General features: G+C 39.0%; 1 protein-coding gene across 1 annotated transcript in view; it reads left to right on the top strand.

Moving 5' to 3' along the window:
• Window positions 1-17,849, top strand: part of LOC127373561 (protocadherin-15-like) — a 172,445-nt gene that overhangs the window by 125,245 nt on the left and 29,351 nt on the right. The window contains exons 27-32 of the mRNA XM_051418160.1: window positions 5,633-5,742; window positions 7,557-7,697; window positions 10,851-10,978; window positions 14,892-15,122; window positions 15,476-15,564; window positions 17,213-17,389. Coding sequence (XP_051274120.1) covers window positions 5,633-5,742; window positions 7,557-7,697; window positions 10,851-10,978; window positions 14,892-15,122; window positions 15,476-15,564; window positions 17,213-17,389 — 876 coding nt within the window. The remainder of the gene's footprint in view (window positions 1-5,632; window positions 5,743-7,556; window positions 7,698-10,850; window positions 10,979-14,891; window positions 15,123-15,475; window positions 15,565-17,212; window positions 17,390-17,849) is intronic.

Raw genomic sequence — 17,849 nt, forward strand, 5'->3', positions numbered from 1 at the left:
TAGTTGTTACAAATATTCCAACTTATTCCAAGCACAGGAGCACAGTGGTCTTATTGTATTATAGACTCATTATTCTATGCATGAAAGGTCCTACCTAGATGACATCAAAGCTGCTGAGTAGAGAGAAGAGAATCAGTCTTTTGATGATGATGATGATGATGATAATGATGTTGATGTATAACTTTAGCTGACAGCTTCTTGTTCTTAATAACCAACCAACCAGGTCCACTTTTCCTGATACAGTGGACCACTTACTGTTGGCTGACCCTACCTTTAGCAGACAAAACAGCTATGACGAGCTCAAAGAATCATAGCATACTAAATGCACCAATGGAAATGCTTGTCGCACAGTTGAACAGCCTCAGACCCAGATTATTGTGTCTCCACCCACTGAACAGTGTGTCCATTCAGAACAGCTTTAAAAGGTTTTGCCTTTGGACGTGGACACATCATTATGACTTAATTCTTTTTGAGCATACGCTGTACAGATTGAGGCCAATTTCAACCCTGAATTAGCCGCCCCAACTACTTTTAGAATTCATGAATTTCTGCATGATCAGCTGCTGTTTGAGAAGTTCAGTTCAGTTTGAGGGTCACAATACCTTACTGCTGTCTGGTGATGTTTATTATGCCTATACTACTGGTTGTACAGCAAATTGTTTGTTTTTTTTCTTAAACAGTTCTGCAATCTGATTTCCCCATATGACTGCTGTCAAAATTAGTTATATACTGCAATGAGCTTGTTTTAATATTGTCATAGTTGACTGCAGAGACAGGTAACATATCATTTTCCCACCTCTTAGATCTTTATTCTTATTTTTTTCTTCTTGCAGTAATCTGTTGATTGTCAACGGACAAAATAAATCAGGCATTCCATGTTTACATTCAGTGTGTCACATTATGACAGGTAGATCAAACATTAAAGTATTCTTGTCTTTCAGAAACAGCTCGCGATATGCATCACAGCCATTTGGATTCCATCTGACTTGTAGCTTACAGCTTGCTAGGCTATGTTTTTAGTATCTTATACCACGGTCGCTACCTGATCTGTATGTCCTGCCTGATCAGTACTCTGCATGTGCAACTCTCAACAGAGATCAGAAGGAAGCATATATGTGTGAGACAAACATTGATAAACAAACTAGTAGTTAATATATTTTTACAGATTTATGTATGGGATTGTATCAGCCCCTAAAAGTTGAGATATTTGTTTGATTGATGTTTGGATCCTCCCAGAAACTGGGAAAAGGCTTCTCCAAAAGTGACATTGTCTGCCTTGTCACACATATCTTGGAAATATTGATCACAGTTTCACCAAACAGGGACTGGATGTTCACAGACAGTGTTACATACAATAAAGCAAATATTTCATCAATAGGCCTACCTGTGTCCATCTTTGAAATTCATACACTTGAACACCCAAATTATAGTTTTAATTATTATAAATCTAATAGAAAATGAAATATCCAAAACGTTAAAAATTCTTACTCAATAAGTGTATCCCTACCCCTAACTTGAACACATTTCAGGCACAGAGATGTTCCTTGCTTTAAGCCCTGCCTGTTGTTTTTCAGGAATGGCCTCCCACGCTGAGTACAGTATGTCATACAGTAGATGACTGTCATGTGAAAAAAAAAAAGCCTCTGTGAGGAGGCATTGTCAGTGCCCAACAGAACCAAATCACCGCTCGGCACAGAGGATATTGTAGTTTGGTGTGGACAAAGAGACGCAGAGAAGGAGATTAAAAGAAGTGACAGAACAAGAACTGCAGAAGAGAAAGAGAGAAATGAAAAGGAGCCGTGTGAGGAAGAACAGAAAGAATAATGACAGGAGGGGAAGATGATGAATCATACATATTTAAAAGAGAAGGGCTAAAAAAAAAAAAAAAAAAAAAACTGAGTGAGACAAATGAATGACAGTGGCTATAAGCAAAAGATCCACAGAGAGGAGGGTATCATTGCCAACATCTGTCACTATAGTCATAATTCTGTCTATCCCCTCACACCACTGAAACACTGAACACTCTCTCACACAGCTCTTAAGGTTTATGTCCTATAGCCTACATTCAGGCTGAATATGTGCTTCTGGTGTGTGCCTGCGTGTGTGTGTGTGTGTGAGTCCTTGTTCACACTCAAAAATTCTATAATTACGAGGTAAATCTATCATTTAAAAGTAAAGACAACAAAGTCCGTTTTAGGGTTATTGTTAGATTTATGAGGACAATTCAGCTAAAGTGAGCTCCGGGGAATTAGAAGTCAATGCAATGTCCTCACAAGTATAGTGGTACAAGTTTGTGTGTGTGTGAGTGTGTGTGTGTGTGTTTCTCTTGTTATCAGTATCAGCCCAGCTTGCTGTAGTTAGGACAGCAATGATTAGAGAGCGCAGGGGGGGGCAGAAGCTTGATAATGAACTGTGTGTGCGCGCAAAGGCAGGTGAGTGTGTTTATCTGTGCTATGTCATGTATTATACATATGCGTGCAGTCATGTGTGCATCTCATCTTTATGCCTGTAAATACATTCTGACACATCCACAAGAAGCTGTGTGCGTTACAGTCCTGTATGTGTGCACATGGTCCTGTATATCAGCTCACTGGTGCATGTGTGTGGGCATCCTCTTCAGTGTGCTCCTTCGCCCCTGTCAAATAGCCATTGTGGAGTGGGAGGAATGGATAACAATTGTAGCTGAGGTCTGCTGGGATGTTGGCTGGAAGCAGCAGCCTGAGGGAAAGAGGGGGAGGGAGGGTGTGAAGGTAAAGATGGAGAGAGGAGGAGATATGGATGTAAAAGGAGAAATATAGAGGGGCGTGAATGGAGTGTGTGTAAGTGGGAAATTGAAATTTTCTTGGAGAAGAAGTAGGAGGATTGCAGAGAGAGAGGCAAATGAGACGTAAGAGAGGTTGGAGGAGCGAAATACTTCAGCGAGAGGAGAGGAATAAAATAATTTCATGTTTGTAAGTTATTGCGCCACTACAAAACAAGCCCACCTTTATTGATGGACTAGATTTGTGCTGCTGCAGCTAAACAACATAACATCAAACTTTGTGTTTCTGATTTTCTGTTCCAACTGCACAATGCACATAAAGCTTCTCCTCTTGAATCATACTACAGTCCCATTCTTTCTAATTTGAAAAGCACATTGATTTGAATGAGAACATTTTCTTTCTTTCTGGCTTTTTGTTAATACAATAGCAAGAGTATTCTTTGTGTGCTAGAGGTTTGGCTCTTTGCTGATTACAAAAGAAAATACATTTCAGGAATGTCCTGATGTCCTAGAGTTTTAGGACACTGGCCACAAAAAAGCAAGAACCCAGATTTGAGGTCCTATTAACTCTTTCTCTCTTCCCTTATATCTCCTGTCATCTCTTTACTGTTAACCACTGGCTCCCCACTAGGGGGTTAAGAAAGATATACAGTAGCGCTATATCTCAGTATAAATATAAAATATAAATATTTTTAAGTCTAGATTATTATTATTTGAAATATGACCTTAAAAAACAAAACAAAACTCACAGGATAAGGACACAGTGAAGACCTAAATAAAAGCCAATTCAGACAGCCTTCACTCTCTGCTAAACAGCCTCATCCTGCATTAGAGAAGTACCCAGTTAAAACAACCAAAGAGCTTATAGAATAAGGGCCAAGCGTCAGGGAGAATAAAAAAAGGAACCCTTTTAAGTATGAAGGCCTTTAAAAATTAATGGAATGTATATTATAGATAATTGTGTAAAAGGTTTCTAAAAAAATATCTAGAAAATGATTAGTTCCTGCAGTTATTGCATTCACTATTTGGTCAATGCATCAGTTATTTTGTACTGTTACAGGTGTGAATTGAATATAAAATGAAATATCCATAAAACATGTCACTTAGTCAGTGGTCATCAGCTTTATTAATGATAAAAGAGGGGTCCCTTAAAGAGGAGCCATATATATGTATACCATCTAATAAAGGCAGAAAATGAGCCAAAGATGTATGCACAAAGAAGAAAACTAAATTTCTACTAAATGAACAGGAGTCTGGACAGAATGGGACTGTACAGGAGACAAAACAGGTCTTTTTCACAGGAGACTTTTTCACATGTCACAGCAGGGAAAGCGTAGGTGTAAACAATGAAATTAATGATGGCTATTTAGCTGTTTCAGAGTCTGGGTATTGTGCATGCTGGCTCGGTGTCACACACTGTGGCTGACTGGGACACTGAGAACAGAGCTATCGTTTATGTCAGTAACACCTGTGCTTTTCCTGCTATGACAAAATCTACTGCAAAAAAGGACCTATATTCTTGTTTTTACCACAGCTACTGCAATTAAAACTTTCTGAAGTTGCATAACAAATAAATTTGTTTTCCATTTAAATTTATATTCATTTGATAAACTTCAGGTGTATTATATATTTGCTTGGAGGAGTCTTTGGGTAGAGCAGGTGGTTAGAGAAGCAATTGACTGGGCTGGAAGTTAATGTCTACACAAACACACTCACCCACAAACACACACACACTCTCTCTCACTCTCTCTTTCTCTGTCTGTCTCTCTCTCACTCCAGTCCCACAACAGTCCCATTTATCACGTTGTGATTACTTGATAGCTTACCCATTTGGTAGCCCATGTTATAATGTGTAGCCAGCTGTGACGTTTGGCCTAATGACTGGACTGGGTTTATTTAATGGAGCGAAATCTGCTGGAAATTTTGAGAGTTGCCAGATTCTAAGAAAATCTGTCAGGCTTGTAAGCAGGGAAAACTGCCCACCACATGCAATGAGAGGCAGGTGGACAAAAACAAGACCATGCCTGGGTTCTCTTTCAAAGCTGTTGATGGTTTAATTTCACCACCTGGCTCAGGCCACTAATAGTGCCTGTCACACATGTTCCAAATGTAAGTTTTATCCAAACACTGTACACCATCCTAAAGCACCATATAGGAGGCTTTGTAATTCTAAAGACTTAAAACAATTAGTTGATTACTCCATTAATTGAGGAACAGAACATTTTTATTTTTTATAACAAATTACTATTTACATTATTTTATCAAGCACAAATTCTCTGGCTCTAGCTTTTCAAATGTAACCATGTTTCAAACCAAAACTGAATATCTTTCTTCGAATGCTATTTGACGATGTCACCCTGGGCTCAGGGAAATTGGAATGGCCTTTATCCAAAGCATACTCTATAGTTAAGAAATTATTCTGTACCTTTCAGCCAGTCACTGGACTCAGTGTCCAGGGTTGCTGTGTTCTGAGAATCAACCTGCAGAAACTTGAGTGAAGCTGCCTTTATTTTTTATTCCAACTTTTACATTATCAGTGTGTGGTAGTTGTGAGACTGATTCGAATTGCTTTGACAATTTTCACCGTTTTAATGTCAGGCTGACATTCAGGATCCTACAATTAACAGCACATAGTTTTCTAGGACAGTTTCCTACCTGTTTGCTATACCCTCATAGTAGCTCAGTACGTGTGAACACTGCTTACATATACGTTACATTAGGGGTAAATATTGGACACATTTGACAGATACAACTCTCGGTTGTATTTAACTTGCCAAATTGCAGTCGACCCTTGAGAGCGAGTGGGCCCAGTCTACGTATACATATTTATTTTTCTTATCAGTTAATATGTCTTGACTGATCCATTCCCAGGTTTCCACCAGTGAGCGAGGAGGCTGCTGTTGGAACCCAAGTGGGAGTCATCATGGCAGCTGCTGTCAATCAAACTATCATCTACTCTATCACTGAAGGCAACGAGGGAGGTGAGTATACTCTGAGCTTTTTATAGGCAGAGTGGTGCCTTTTGTGGGTTTCAGTTGTGGGGGTTTGCTGACCGCTGAAGTTAATTTATACCATTAAATTATATACAGGGTTATTAGCAGTTATTATCTCATAGAGCATTTCTGTAGCAAGGCCACCAATTGTGTGGAGACAGAGTATACATGTTGCAACCATAACAATTTTTTTGAAAATGTTTCCCTAATTGCAAAAAATACATATTAAATTTAAGAGTTATGACTCACTAGTTAACCCATTTACACTTAATGCATCTTGGGCATCTAAGGCAAGTTGACTCAGGAAGTGGTTTGAGACACATCCTAGCCAGATACAGAAAAGGTGTAATTGGATCCATCTCTCCAAGACGCACATGTAAACGTTACAAACTCTTGGTTTACTCTGAACAGGGTCTATACTCTTTGATACTGGCAGTTGAAGTCACACTAGAATTCACCAACATTCTCATCATCATCATTAACACGACAGGAAGAAAGCATCTCCAGTGTTTTCAATACATACTGTCATAGAAAAGGCATAATGCTGCTATTGTACACTCTGTACTGTACTTATTATTATTCTGGTGTTTTGTAGCCATAACCAAACAACTTTAGGTGCATTACCACCACCATAAAAACTGTATACCTTGACTGGCATTTACCTGGAGAAAACAAGACCAGATATCCGATTCATATGAGATATGGCATAAAAGTAAACAAAAGAGAATTAAATTGCATCTGGATTTTGACATTAAAAGCTAAAGGCTTGAGTCTCAGGTTAAGGAGGCTCAGCAACAGCTAGAGGAAGCCCTCAATGATAAAGCTGCTGGAGCATCAGCGTCATCTGAAGAAGGCTGAGAATGTATTGGCGGTAGCAAAATTAGTATTATCCAAGACCAAGATACTGGACCACCCCCCAACACCAGAGCATTACAACATACCAGATACTAACCATGTACCTCTTTGGGGGTTGCTAATACATTGAGCGTCTCCTTCTGTATGTTTTCATATTTACTCCTTTCCTATTTAGTGCTACGCACCTAGCAACTGTGTGCCAAAGAGAGTCGCCTTCAAAATAGAAGTCTGTCTATTCCAAACAGTAGTAAACACTATGCTTAAAGACAGTTAAAACATGTAATGCAGTTAACTAAAAATATTTTCAATAGGATATCTGTTCTCTAGGTATAAACCACAAATTGGGTTATTTACAGCATGTGCTCTACATCTCACCAATGACATTTGACACCTTGCTGTCACTTCCTTCCTTTCAGGCCCCAACTGCCATAACAAGTCTCAATTTCTGTATTTGCCTCGTGATTGAATACCTCATGTCGTTTATTTTAGCAGCTACAGCTAATATTGTGCACACACAGATTGTGGCGTGTTTAGTCAACTTAGTGATTATAGGACCAACTTTTGTTTATCCAACTGATTAATACCATATTTGTTATTATTATTATCTTATAGCTTATCATTATACTGTAGCCTATATTAAGACCATAGGTAATTTGAGGGGGGTCCTTGTCCTCCATTTCATCTGGTTATTAAACACTTGAAATTGAAATTTTAATTACATTGGATCTTATTTAAACAATGTTTAAACTCTCTCTGTCAGCAGCTCAGGACACACTAGCCTACCTTCTTTCCACTCACTATCTCACTGATTTATACAAGAAATTTCTATCCCACTGTGTCTCTTTTTGACCTTTCTCTCCTGTAGTTTGCTCTCTGTGTCTTTGATCCAACCTTCCCCACTCTCACTTTTCTCTTTTCTTTATCTCCATTTCTCGTTCTCTCTCCAGGTACGTTTGCATTAAACGTAACGACAGGAGTGATTTCGACAGCCAAGCCCCTGGACTATGAGGCCAATTCCAGCTACGTTCTGAAGGTAGAAGCGGACTCCATGAGAGTGGGGTCCTCAAACTTCCGAGCTCCCTCTAAGAGTAAGTGTGTGGTTTATTTATTGAACTCTCCGCCTCTAAGATTACACAACTTACTTTTGACATCGGATTGCATCATCGCAGATTCTCTTCTCTCTAATTACACACACACACACACACACGTACACACACACACACTTAAGGATTAGAAAATAACAGCCACTACTTGATAATAATCGCCCCAGGCTGTAGCTTTCTCTCTTGCACATACACTTATCTCTCTGTGTGTCATACTCTCTGGAGCTGTCTACTTTTACCTTGTTTTTTCCAACTCCTCTCCTGATCCATACAGTTATGTCTTGGAAGACATGTTCTATTGGGCCTTGGCTGTTGTTGTTACCCGTCACGTAGCTTTTTCCTCTCTCTCAGCTGTCTATCAAATCTGTACGCTTCCACCAGTTTGTTGTCTTCGATGTTGCTGTTTTAAAATGCTGGCCTTTCCTCCTCCTGCTAGATATGGGTCTCATTGGCTGTCCCAAGTCTTTGCTGAAATGCAGTTATGCAGCTCTCTGGAATTTAACTCTCAAATATGAAAACATGTTTGCAATGATGAAAGTGGCCAAATATAGCTGGTGTGCAGTTTGGAAGATTGAAGATTTTATCTGTAAGGCTGTAGCTTTTTTTCCCCAAACACTACAGGTCAAGTTAGTGTTAAATTGCACTGAACCTGTTATTATCTGTCAGTCTGTGTAAGCCTCTTTTATTGTATTTCTTTTTGTACTTTTCTCTTCCTTCATTCTGTCTTAATTTTGTCTAATTTCTCTCTTCGTTTCAATCCATCCAAAAATGAATTTTCCTTCAGGTGCATGTGTTGGGAAAGACCGACCACAACATTTTTTTAAGGTTTTAATTGAAATTATAGCTAAAGTGAAAATGACTCTAATTAGTCTCTATCTCTTCCCCCTCTATCCTTTTTTCTTCCTGCCTCTTCTCTCTTCCTTTTTTTATTTCTGTCTCTTTCTGCTGGTCTCTTTTCTCCTTTTTAGTTTGAAAACATGTATGTGCATTCTTCTTAATTGATGCTCAGCTCCCCGGGTTTCTCTTTCTTTTTTAATTATAGCATTTACCACATGCTGTTCTCATTTCATCCAACTATTTGAATTCAAGCATTCTTTGAAGATTAAAACTACAAATCATTGTAGTCATTAGCAAATCTCCTTGAATGCTTTTTGGTACGCATTTTAATCAGGCAACAAATCAATAGGATTCTAACAATGTGTTAATCCGGTTTTCTAACTCAAGTGAAGGTTGGAATCGTAAATAGACATTTTGGTATGGTCTCTCATTGGCTGTTGTAGATAAGCAGATTAATGTTTGCATCTGCTTGTTTGTTTTACGCTTTTCTTTTTATGTGCCCAAATTTTTAATGTGTTTTTTTTTTGCCTTTCTTAAGTAAGACTTCACTTCACTTTACATTACTGGGATTTCTTCTTTCTTTCTGACACATGATTCACCCTTTCACAGAGTTGCTTGATGTCATTGTGTTGCAGTTTCATGTGGGTGTGATTCACATCTCCCAGTTGTTGTCTGGATAAGGCTGAATGTGACTCATTCCAAGTTGCAATCACTGAATGTGAATGACAGAGGTTCATTGGCACGGTGTTTTGTTTATACTGAATGTGTAGCTTGGTTGAATTACTGTGATGTTTAATCTCTTCTTGCTCATTTAAGATTAAGATTTTCCAATGCAGTTTGCAAATGCAAAACTTGATTTTGAACCTTGGCACAGACATTATTTTGGAAGGTTTTTGACTCGGAAAGGTCATGATGTCGACTGCAACATTCTCAGTAGTCATGACCTGTGAAGTTCCTTGATGCATAGTATATCTCAAAAATGTTATCAGACGGATCAGAGCAAGGTCACCTCTACTGCCGCATCCCTAGACATTTAGCTGTTTTTTATATTTCTCACAGCACATTTTCAGAATCTGTAAATGTCTTCTGTCAGCTCTGGAAGTGAAGCTAACAATCCTTTAGTCGTTACTCACTCTACTGTCCCAACTTTTGATCACTATGGAAACATTTCCTGAAGAGCAGTTTTATCAGCTTATCACTATGATTAATGGGGTCACTTTTTAGTCTTTAAGTCAGAACAGTTTTGGTTATTTCACATGAGAGGTTTCTGTATTTGTGTTTTCTTTGTGCTCATCTCACTGGTTTGAAGTGGCCAGAGTTCAGCTGGTAATAAGTGATGTCATATACTTCCACCAATCACAGTTTAGGAATATTTAAACCAAAATGTGATGACAGCTGTGGAGCTGTTAACATGTGTTACCACTAATATCAAATCTAATCAAACCACACAGTCCTGATGAAGCAGATAAGCTGACCTTTTTTAAATAAATAATACATTATTTATAATATTTCCCCCCCTAAATTTGAGCTTGACTGCTGCTTATTTATTCATGACAATTTAATGTTTCAGAGATTTGAAACCTTTTTTAAACTCTCCTTGTCTCTGCTGTCTCATCTTTGTTTTCTCTAAATGCCGCAGATCACCTCATGGGAATGGGCTGAAACTTTGGCTAAACAAAACATTCCCACCAGGAGAGGTTGTTCAATCATTGTCAGACGAGTTTTACTCTTGCTAGCCTGCACAAGAAGATAGAAAAGGAATGCAAAAGCAGAACCAATTTAGACCTGTAGTGTATACATGTGAATATTATCATCTACAAGCAAGGTAGTAATAGCTGCTGCAATTGTATGCTTGTGACATTGCGTGCAAAAGCTATGACTTTCCCTGTTTGTAGATGTCTACATCTGCAGGTCTAAATGGTATGTGGCTGATATGTGGCACATTGTTGGACTGCAAGTTCACAACTGTTGGCCTGCAATTGCAGGATGATACTGGCTGGTCTAGGTTGGGGGTGATCTACATAGTTGACTGTGTTAGACCTTTTTAATTTATTTCTTGAACTGTATTGTTTGCTTTTTCACTCCGCAGCTTGTTCCTTTAGTATAAAAAATGCTTTGTGTGTCTCTTGAGACAACAACAAATACAGAATGTGCTTCACATAAGTTCCCTTTTTCTGCTTTTTGTTATGCCAAATGCAAAGGTGTAACATAACGTGTAAATTGTGTGTGTGTGTGTGTGTGTGTGTGTGTGTGTGTGTGTGTGTGTGTGTGTGTGTGTGTGTGTGTGTGTGTGTCCTCTAGCTAACACAGCTAAGGTGATAATTGACATCCTGGATGAGAACGACCACCCGCCAGTTTTCAGCAGATCTCTTTACATCGGAGGGGTTGCAGAAGATGCAAAAACTTTCACCTCCGTCTTGCAAGTACAGGTACAGACATTCACACACATACATATACAGCCAAACTTTGGGGGGTTGATAAAAAATATGGGAACACGTGACAATATAATGTAATTAATAAAGCGAAGCCTATGTGCCAATTCAGGCAATCCAACTCGAGTCACCTCTACACCCACAGCAGGGCACAGTCCTATCACTGCAACATATATCCAACAAATTCTTTTAATCATGGCGGAGTACTTAAGCCGTCAGTGCCCTGCTCACTCTTTGGCTGCATGCCTGATGCCACGCCACTCACCTGAAAGCTATGACGCTGCTTGCTGCTATGGCTGTTGCTACTGTTGTTCATATAACATTTCAAAAGCCCAGTGGAATCCACCTGTAGGCTCTGAGTCCACCTTACTTTAGAGGGGGAAGTTTTCATTGTTAAACCTCACTCACTGCTGTGCTGAGCTCAATGATTCATATTCCACATTTATACAATAATCCGTGTGAATTGGTTGACTGAATTTATTGCCTTGCAATCAATAATAAAGTCTTTGTAAAGGTTATAATGTTCAGTTTTACCTCTGACTGTGTCATAGATGAGTGAATTCAACTCTTTTACAACTTTTTAGGCTTCAGTCTGTGATAGTGTTGCTTTAACATGTCCCCTATTTTGTTACCAGCTCTTGGTTAAAAGAATATCCCTGAGTTTAATGTGAGACACTGAAAATTACAGTTCAGCTACGGTGCCTTTGTGGATTTGCGTGCTCGTATTTGTGTTGTTTATTTTAAATGAAGGCAATAATCAGTCCAGTAAGTAACAAGATTAACTGGTAAGATTATTTCCTGTCTCTGCATTTCCCTTGACATCTACCTCTGTCTCTCTCTTAATTGATACATCTCTTTGTTCCGTTTCTTTTTACCTAACTCAGGAGAATTCCATATCACTGTAAACAACCCGAGCGACTCTCCTATTATTAAAATGCCTTTCAGGACCCAAAATGGGTCACAGAGTCTATCTTTTTCAGCCTCTATCTGAGAAGTAGCAATATGTTTTAATGAGCCTGAATGCCACAAGAGACTCGGGCAGGGTCTCTAGCAGAAAAGTATGTTCTTTAATATTTTATTACGGGTTTTTTTTTACGTTTTTTAAGATCATTCTTAGATATTCCTGCTTCATTAGATAATTTAGAGTGAGAGTGACAGGGAAGATGAGATATTAAGGGAGAGCAGGCAACAAAGTCGAAATCACAGTTTCACAAGTGTAGAAAATTAGCTTTTCTTACTGGTAAACCTTGAGTTTCAAATTATTATTCTTCTGCTGCAAACACCTGAGGTGGTGGTTTTGTATATGGATTTTCAGTGTTAATACTACATTTGGCTGGAGCTGGTTTACAGTCACCTGACCTCTGCGAATACATGAGCAGACTTACAGAAAGAACTAATAGCCTGCTAGTAGGCTCAATCACCTCAGGGAGACAGTAGATCTGAAGGTTGGAAGGAAGAGAGAGGATTGATGGTTAGATAAAGATAACTGGCATCCTGCTTAGAGACAAACTGACTGGACAGAAGAAGACAGGGAAGACATACAGGATTCATGGGAGGATGAATAGTTAGAGTCGGACGGGGGATGTGGGACTAGAGAGATGGACAGGGATGCTGGCGGCACATTTACGAACTACCAGATGAAAGTGTGAGCGAGACAAAAGATGGAGAGAAAGTTGTGCATTTTCAATCTTAGTGGTTTCACTCAAGTATAACTAATTCCATCACATCTGTCTGAAGCACGCACGTTGTCTTAATGAGTTTCGTGTGTGTAGCAAGCTGCATGTTTGTGTGTGTGTGTGTGTGTGTGTGTGTGTGTGTGTGTGTGTGTATAGGCTCATGCAGGGCTGTCATGCCTTCAGAGTGTACGTGTTCAAGTGCACGTGCAGGAGTTCTGTCTTCTTGTCCCTCAGAGGGTTGCCAGAACACAGATATTGATTAGATTGCAGATGAGTCTCACATTAGCAAACCTACTCATTACCTGCAAAGATTCTTTTTTTTCTTCTAATTCCATTTGAGTCACACTTCCCAAGACTTCTCTGTCACGTTCCCCACCACAACCGATGCAAGTGCAGAGGTGTTGAATTTACTCTTCTATCTTACTCCGGCTTGTTCTTCTCCCTTTTAATTAATATTTCCAGCCCTCCCTTTCAGTGGGTTTTTATACCAAAAATAGCCCTACGTTAATGTGGGAAGATCAAGAAGGAAGAGTACAAGACTTGACAAAACATCACTCAGAAGTAAAAAGGGTCATGAAACTATGGAAAATTACCACAGCAACAAATATTTTATTATCCATCATCACAATCCGAAGGTAAACAGCTGAACTACGTCAATCATGTTACAAAAAAAAATCTAATTTGAAATGTTGGCTAGCATGTATTCGATTGGTAAACACAATGCCTTGCCAGATGATGTTGTCCTTTCCATATTTTTGCCAGCGCAACCTCACAGTGCAGTCGTTAATGAAGGGGCTGGATTTTTTTTCACACAATGTTGTCGCTGGTCTGAACTTGGCCTGACTCACCAAGTGAATCAGTCATCCTTTAAAAATGCTTTTGAATGAGCCTCAGGTGTGCAGGGGGCTCAGAGTGGTTGTTTTTATTCTAGCCTCCACATTGTTGATTTCCTGTCATAAAGGGCAAAGTACTGGATGGGAAGGGCTTTAAAAGCACTGAAATGTTTACAGCACTTGCTAACATTGTTAAAGTGCTACGTCAGTGTATTTGTTTTTTGGAGGACATTTTGTTTTGTGCTATTAAAGTGACGCCAAAGGGCTTTTAATTTTCGCTGTCCACTTCCAACTGTCATTTAAAAGACACATAAAGGGGATTGTGAAGAAGTAAAAAGCTATTTTCAAGTTTCATACTAATTGTATACAATATATACACCTATCTTTATATTATGCTGTTTTTAGAGTTAGTATACAATTAATAAACATACTTTAATGTTTATATTTACAGGAAATGAGGCAATGTGTGCACTCAAACTGCGACTTTATAATGACAATTAGAGGGGTGCCAGTTAAAGGTCTGTGTAACACTTAGGAGGTTCTATTGGCAGAAGTTGAATATAATATTCATAACTATGTTTTCATTAGTGTGTAATCACCTGAATATAGGAAAGTGTGTTCACTTGAGCTGTTTCACCACCAAACAGAATTTTGCTCACTAAGTATTTTGCCCCTTTTCCAGTATGAACACATTAAATGCTGGAAACCTGCTTTGAATAGGTATGTAAGTGGACCATTGGTTGATATTAGCAGTATTAATGCATTGCTAAGTTATCCTAACTTACCTCTGCAAGTAAGAACACAAAAAAATAGATCTGTACAAATTTTCTTCCCTCTCCTCATCTTTCTATATGTATGCTCCCATTTCTTTATTCCCTGTCTATTATATTGTTACCTTTTGATGTGGTGTGTGTCTCAGAGCTGAATCTATAGTCTATACTCTCAGCACTGCTCTTAAAGACCCGGCAATAAATCAATGTCTGTCTGAGTGTGTGTCTGGATGTGAACGTGGGGTATGCATGTATGTGTGAACGAGTGAGAGACTTGATAGTTAGCCAGACTGACAGAACAGATGAATATACACGCACACAGGTCAAAGCACCACTTTACCCCCTACTGCTGATTCAGAGTACTACATCAAACAGTACAAGTACTGAAGCAGGTTTCCCTCACGAGAAAATATATCCCTTGATCAATATATTGCAGCGCTGTGTATTGATCAGCTGCTCAAATACCTGGAATGAAATGAGGAGGTGGAGGGCTGTCATGATGGTAATCATCACAGATCAAAGAACTGATTATAACAATAATGGCAACAGTGACTTGATCAAAGTGTTGTTTGCATGGATGATGATTATGACATTTGATTATAATTGTAGTCTTATTTTCCTCATTTTACAGGCCCTGGACAAAGACACTGGTAACTACAGCTCTATGATGTACCGGCTGATCATTCCCCCTCCTGCTGGTAAAGATACTAAAGATAGCAAAGATGGCTTCGTCATCGAACCGTACAGCGGCGTGGTGAAGACGGCAATCATGTACCGCAACATGAGGAGGTCATATTTTAAGTTTGAGGTGGTTGCCACAGACAACTATGGTCAAGGACACAGCAGCAAGGCGGAGATAGTGGTGTGTATATTTACATTTTTGACATTGGTGACAGGTTTATAATCATTTCCTGTATTTCATCTTATATTCTACATTTTCCTTAAAACAAACTGAATGGCATGATTGAAACAATGGGATTTATGTGGCTCTCAGAATGTCCTTGAAGGAGATAAAAATGTGAGAACCAATACAAAGTGTCACTAGCTTGAAGCATAGTAGTTGGATTGGAAATGTTATCTTTCCCAATGCAAGCTTTTTGCAGTGATCAAGGTGCCATCTGATATAGTTTACTGAAATTATTCACAGCTGAGCATGCTGTTTTCTGCCCAATTTAAATGTAGAAACCAGTTTTATTTGCATCTTTTGCCGTGTAGGTGTCAGTTGTGAACCAGCTGGACATGCAGGTGGTCGTATCAAATGTCCCCCCAACTTATGTGGAGAAAAACAAAGACAAGCTGCTCAGGTAACGTACATGCTCCCACATTTCCACGTTCTTCCACTTTTTTTAATATAATGTATTAATAAATCACCTATAGCATTAAGCTGGTTGTACTATGTGTACCCTACACAAGTACGTATGAGTCAACATTTCTTATACTGATGCTCTTGACTAGAGCGCAGGCAGATTTGGTTCAACACATACCATCAACATTGCAAATAGCTGTTGATGGACAGCCTGTTTGTTGAACCAATGACCCTAGAAATTTACAGTTAGACTCTAAACAGTTGTCCTCTCATCTTGGAAACACACTATTTTTATATTATAATACACCGGAATATGTAATTTCATAGAACAGCGGAGTGATATAGGTGAAGAACACAACTTGCTATCCATACATACATTGTCATTAACAGTTCATTAAAGTCCCATGTTTCTATTAGAGTGGGTGTATTATGTTAAAAGTTTAATCAACAGTCATACAGTAATGCAATTAAGTTTTAACCTTGATTTGATGCCATTTTAGCTTCTGCAGTCATACAAGGTTTCTCTACATTTGATTTAGCTTTGGTACGTCTTCAAGGACTGAAGCTGTAATTGCTACCATGGGGAAATCAACAAGACTTGATAAAGAGCACAAACAGTCTTGTGTATAAAAATCGCATTTTTATCATAATGAAGTGTCCTAGTAAGAGTGAAGCTCAAAGTGCTTTGTTGAGCTAGAACCCACACTGGGACTGTAACAGGGACAGGCATCAGACCACCACAGCTAGACCACAGATACAGAGGAAGCAATGTCCCTGTTAATGTGATAAAGAAACCCGTAGTTCATTATGTTTTGATGATGTTTTTTTCTTTGTTTGTCAGTGGTGTAGGAGTACTAAGACATTCAGAGGCTAGCCCAGATCCTTGTATGTGAATATGAACAGCCTTGAATGTTTTTTAGGATATATTTCCACAATGTTGATTTTTTTTTAAATTGTACCTGTTACTGTTACCTATGCCACCAGATAGCTCCTTTCTAATCCTCCCCCACCTTCTGTCCCTTGAAGCCAACACAAACTAATAAAAAATATTCCTTGCTAAGTTCAAAACATTTGGGGCTCGAGCCCTGAAAACATGACCTTATCAACACCACAATGACAGCTGGAATGTGAGATACTCTGACTTTGCTCCAATGGAGCTCAGCTTGTTTGAGAATTGGCTTGAAAGTAATAATATCTCCCTCCCACAGTCCGCCAAATATATATTTATTCATTTGAAGAAAGGAAAGATGTTAATACTAAACACAAACTGCATTATTCATTATATATGATATGATATTTCTGCCATGTGCAGCAACAGACAAACACTGTACCACAGCTCAGGTTGCTTCTTTTGCCTCTAACACATAGCTTGATAATGATGTTTTAAAGCCCTTACCTTCTTTACTCTCTCCTTTACTCACGTTCTTTCTCTTTTATACACACATATAAACACACACCTTGGAGGGACCCTTCCTGCTGTGAGCAGGTGTTTCCAGGGGGACAGAAATCAATTTTGCACAGCATGAACCTGCTTAGCTGACGGGATGAAAAAAATGTGTGTTGTGTGATTTAGTGTGTCTGTTTTGTGTGTCTGCTGGCTTTTTTAAATTTTTTTTTCTTTTTTTGTATATCTGTGTGTTCCTCAGCATTTTGGAGCGCTATGTCCAAGAACAGATACCAGGTGCAAAGGTTGTCGTGGAAACCATCGGGCCCAATCGCCATGGCGATGGAATGGAGCAGGAAGACTACACCAAGTCGGACCTGATGATTTATGCTATCGACCCGCTGACAAATAGAGCTGTATCTAGACAGGAACTCTACAAGTAAGAACTTTGCCAACAAATCCATGAAAGTAAAATGGCAGCTCTCCAATAGCTTTATATCATAAATGGGACAGGATCTAACTTAAATTACATCGCAATTAAGTAATTCCTAAATTAATTGGCCTCAGTTAGTTTTTTGGAGTGCTGCCAGTCACACAAGTTTACAGGTATTTTGTTGAAGTCAATCTTGTACTTTCTGACAGCTCATTCAAACAAGACGCAAAGTTTCGCCAGTCCTCTCTTTCACTGGGAGCTACTTTAAGGATAAGGAGTCAGGAAATACAAACACACACATAAAAACTACTGAACAGAGTAGAACAAGAACAAGTGAGTAGGTGTGTGTTTATGTGATTTTTAGCATGAAACTCCGCTGCCTGGATAAGTGTTTGACATCTAGCTGGCAGAGAGTTCTGGCCTTCAACACCACGCATTAACACTGGCATCACTTGCACTGAGTAAT

This window comes from Dicentrarchus labrax, unplaced genomic scaffold, assembly GCF_905237075.1.
Source record: "Dicentrarchus labrax unplaced genomic scaffold, dlabrax2021, whole genome shotgun sequence".
In the NCBI taxonomy this organism is placed as follows: domain Eukaryota; kingdom Metazoa; phylum Chordata; class Actinopteri; family Moronidae; genus Dicentrarchus; species Dicentrarchus labrax.